The following is a 3,016-nucleotide window of genomic DNA, read 5'->3' as shown; positions in this document are numbered from 1 at the left end:
AAATTATAATTTCTTGAGAGAGTGAGCATTTTAGCGAGTTTTTATCGGGAAAGTCGATAATTTGAGAATTACAGAAGAAGCTCTAAAATATTAATAAAATTTGGGGGTTATTTCCTTCTTCAATTTGATATTTCTTGAATTCATTTTACTAACAAGCTTTTGTTGGAAAAGATGATCATTTAAGAATATTAGAAAAAACTTTGAAATGATTTTAAAATTTCATCATTATTTAATTAAGGTCTCAATATCAACTGAAAAGGATTCATTGAGGTTTTTTTTATCTTTTGAAAGAGCAGAAGTTGACAGCTGTATAATTTTTTTATGTGTTAAATTATTACTCTCTTATTTATGGCTGTGGACTAATAAGCAAATCCCTAATGGATCATTTTGAGTAGAGGTTGGGGCCTAGATAAAAAGATACAGAAAAAGTAGAGTTAATGTAGGAGTGAAAAAGTGTTATAAAAAAGATGTAAAGGTAGAGGTATAAAAACTATCAAAAACTTAAATACTTGAAGAAGTTTGTCGGGGGGTGCAGTCAGCAAAGAACAACATAAATAAACAAAACCATATTTATTTATTTATGTTGTTCTTTGCTGACCGCATCCCCCGACAAACTTCTTCAAGCATTAATCTACGGTCAACTATCTACACCTCATTATAAAAACTTAAATAAAATAATAACAAGGATACATTATTAATTTTGAATACAAATACAAAAAAAATTAAAAAATACTCAAATACAAAAACATTATTAATTAATGATTTTCATAATTATCTTTATCCTCTATAGTATTTATTATTATCATTATAACCTTATCTGTAGGATGATTAAATTATTTATGTTTCTTCTTGACTACAGGCTTGACCATATTCATAAAACAGTTTACTGAACTGTATCTTAAAATTATTATTTTTTGTTAAAATAAACATTTGTTACTAACTTTGTGATATTAAAATGTTAATATTTTAATGTCTGTAGATAAATGTCTATTAATCAGAACAATATAAATCCTGTAATAAAAAGAAGACAGGGCTTATGACCTTATAGAAATTATAAATAGTTTTCATGACTGCCATCAGGAGCGCTGACTATCGTCAGGATTCTTTATAAGTATTACATTTTTTAACATTCATCAGGAAATTATCTCTGGCACTTTCAAAATATTGAGCCATAAGATTGTCATGAGATTAAAGTGATTGTTAGTGTTATTCCGTTACGTTTAAGTTTTATTCCACAGTAGGATAAATCAAAAAATTAAAGGTGATATCTCATTTGACTGAATTTAAGCTAGTAAAAATCAGTTAACACGTAAGCCACTAGATGGCATTACAGAGCTCCATGAATTCAGGCACCTCTGGGCGGTAGTAAATTAACGAGCTTGGTTTTGCCCTCAGTATGCAAATGTTTTTGGTAGGGGTGGGCGTGTTTACTTTGGGTTGGTCTTAATGAACTGCAATAATAGTTATGGATCTCGCTTTGTCATTAATTTTAGTATATACATTAGTAAATCTAAGTAGTGCGTTTAATTTTGAAACAAGACTACCCGTGATTAAAAGAGGAGCTGAAGGTTCTTACTTTGGATTTTCAGTCGCCCAACATATTTCTTTAAATGGTTCTACAGGAGAATCCATGTAAGAATATTAAACTTTTCATTAGAACTTATACTTTCTTTTTCTAGAAATAAGTGACACCCTTATGCTGTTAATCCGCTCAGTTATTGTTCTTTAAATACTAGTCCACAAGTTCCTTCGATTATATACCTTGTAACTTTTACTTTTGGTGTCAAAATCTTCTATTACCACAGATCTTTGTCATGTGATTTGGATAATGCTTTCATCTATGCAGTATTTTGATTAAACTGCATTCGAGTCGAAATTCAATTTTTTCCTTTCATCACAGTTAAAAAATTATTTTGTTTTAGGTATAATAATGCCTGTGATTCTTAGATGTTGCTATACTGATGCTTTCCTTTATTGTGGTTATATTAATAAAGTAGGGCATTAGTAATCTTCCAAAATAGAAACCCTGTTTACAAATAATTGTTCTGAAATTAAACCATAGAATATTCATGAAACTACTTTCAATTAATTGTACTTACAAAATGTAAGCCACAACATTTACTACATTTTTGTTTTTTTTGTGAATGTTATAAACCACAGATGGCTGAAGTCAATGTTGTAACAAAGAGAAGCTTCAATATATGATTTATCTACATTCATATTATTACCTTTTCAGATTGTACATTCTGTAATTTGGTGTTCAGAACTTTCTATTAGGTTGTTTTAAAATAAACTGTTTATCTTATCTTGACACAAGCTGCATTCATTCTGACCCATGTGCTTAAGATAAGTTTGATTTCTTTTTTTTAATACTCTATTATTTATGTTTCTAAAATTGGAAGGCAACTACTGATTTTAGAGGTCTGTGAGATTCTTGGTGATGTCATCTTCAGAAGTATGAATCCATGGATGCTGTTTGTCATTACTTAATTAGACAATTGGATATAAATTTTTTAAAACTATATTTTATTTTTGGAACCTCCTATTTTAAACCTTTATTTTAGATTTTTTTTAAAGGTTTAATTGCAGATAACAAAACAATTATTATAATACAATCATTATTTAAAATGTTTGTATCTATCTATTATATGAATTGTTTTTGTTCTGCTTGAAAATGATAACTATTACAGTTCATAATCATCAAAATTTTTAATTAATTTGATGTTTCAATGAATTAAAACCATTGTTTTAATGATATTATTATTATCAACAAACTTTTTTTAAGTTACATTATCAAATTGAAATTGTTAATGCTTAATTAACCCATGGAGTACTGGTTATTCTTTTAATTATGAAATGGTTAACAAAACCATAAATATTATTTGTGTGCAAATATTTGAGGCCTATTCCTTCCAAAATAATTGTAGTTTATGTGTTGTGTATGAGTCTACAGATAGGAGCAGGTTAGTGTATATCTTGAAATGAAAATGCTATTGTAAATGCATTTAAAATATAT

General features: G+C 27.8%; 1 protein-coding gene across 2 annotated transcripts in view; it reads left to right on the top strand.

Moving 5' to 3' along the window:
• Positions 1 to 1,112: 1,112 nt before the first annotated feature.
• The window catches only part of LOC106688060 (integrin alpha-PS1), a 30,390-nt gene continuing 28,486 nt past the window's right edge, over positions 1,113 to 3,016 (top strand). Inside the window, exon 1 of one of the 2 annotated variants that reach the window (XM_014432343.3) lies at positions 1,113 to 1,632. In XM_014432343.3, the coding sequence (XP_014287829.1) occupies positions 1,466 to 1,632 (167 nt within the window). In that variant the 5' untranslated portion in view covers positions 1,113 to 1,465. The remainder of the gene's footprint in view (positions 1,633 to 3,016) is intronic. The other variant, XM_014432351.3, reaches the window with a different exon arrangement.

The sequence above is a fragment of the Halyomorpha halys genome, unplaced genomic scaffold (assembly GCF_000696795.3).
Source record: "Halyomorpha halys isolate HHAL.00 unplaced genomic scaffold, Hhal_1.1 Scaffold41.1, whole genome shotgun sequence".
Lineage (NCBI taxonomy): Eukaryota > Metazoa > Arthropoda > Insecta > Hemiptera > Pentatomidae > Halyomorpha > Halyomorpha halys.
This window is presented reverse-complemented; position numbering and strand designations above follow the sequence as displayed.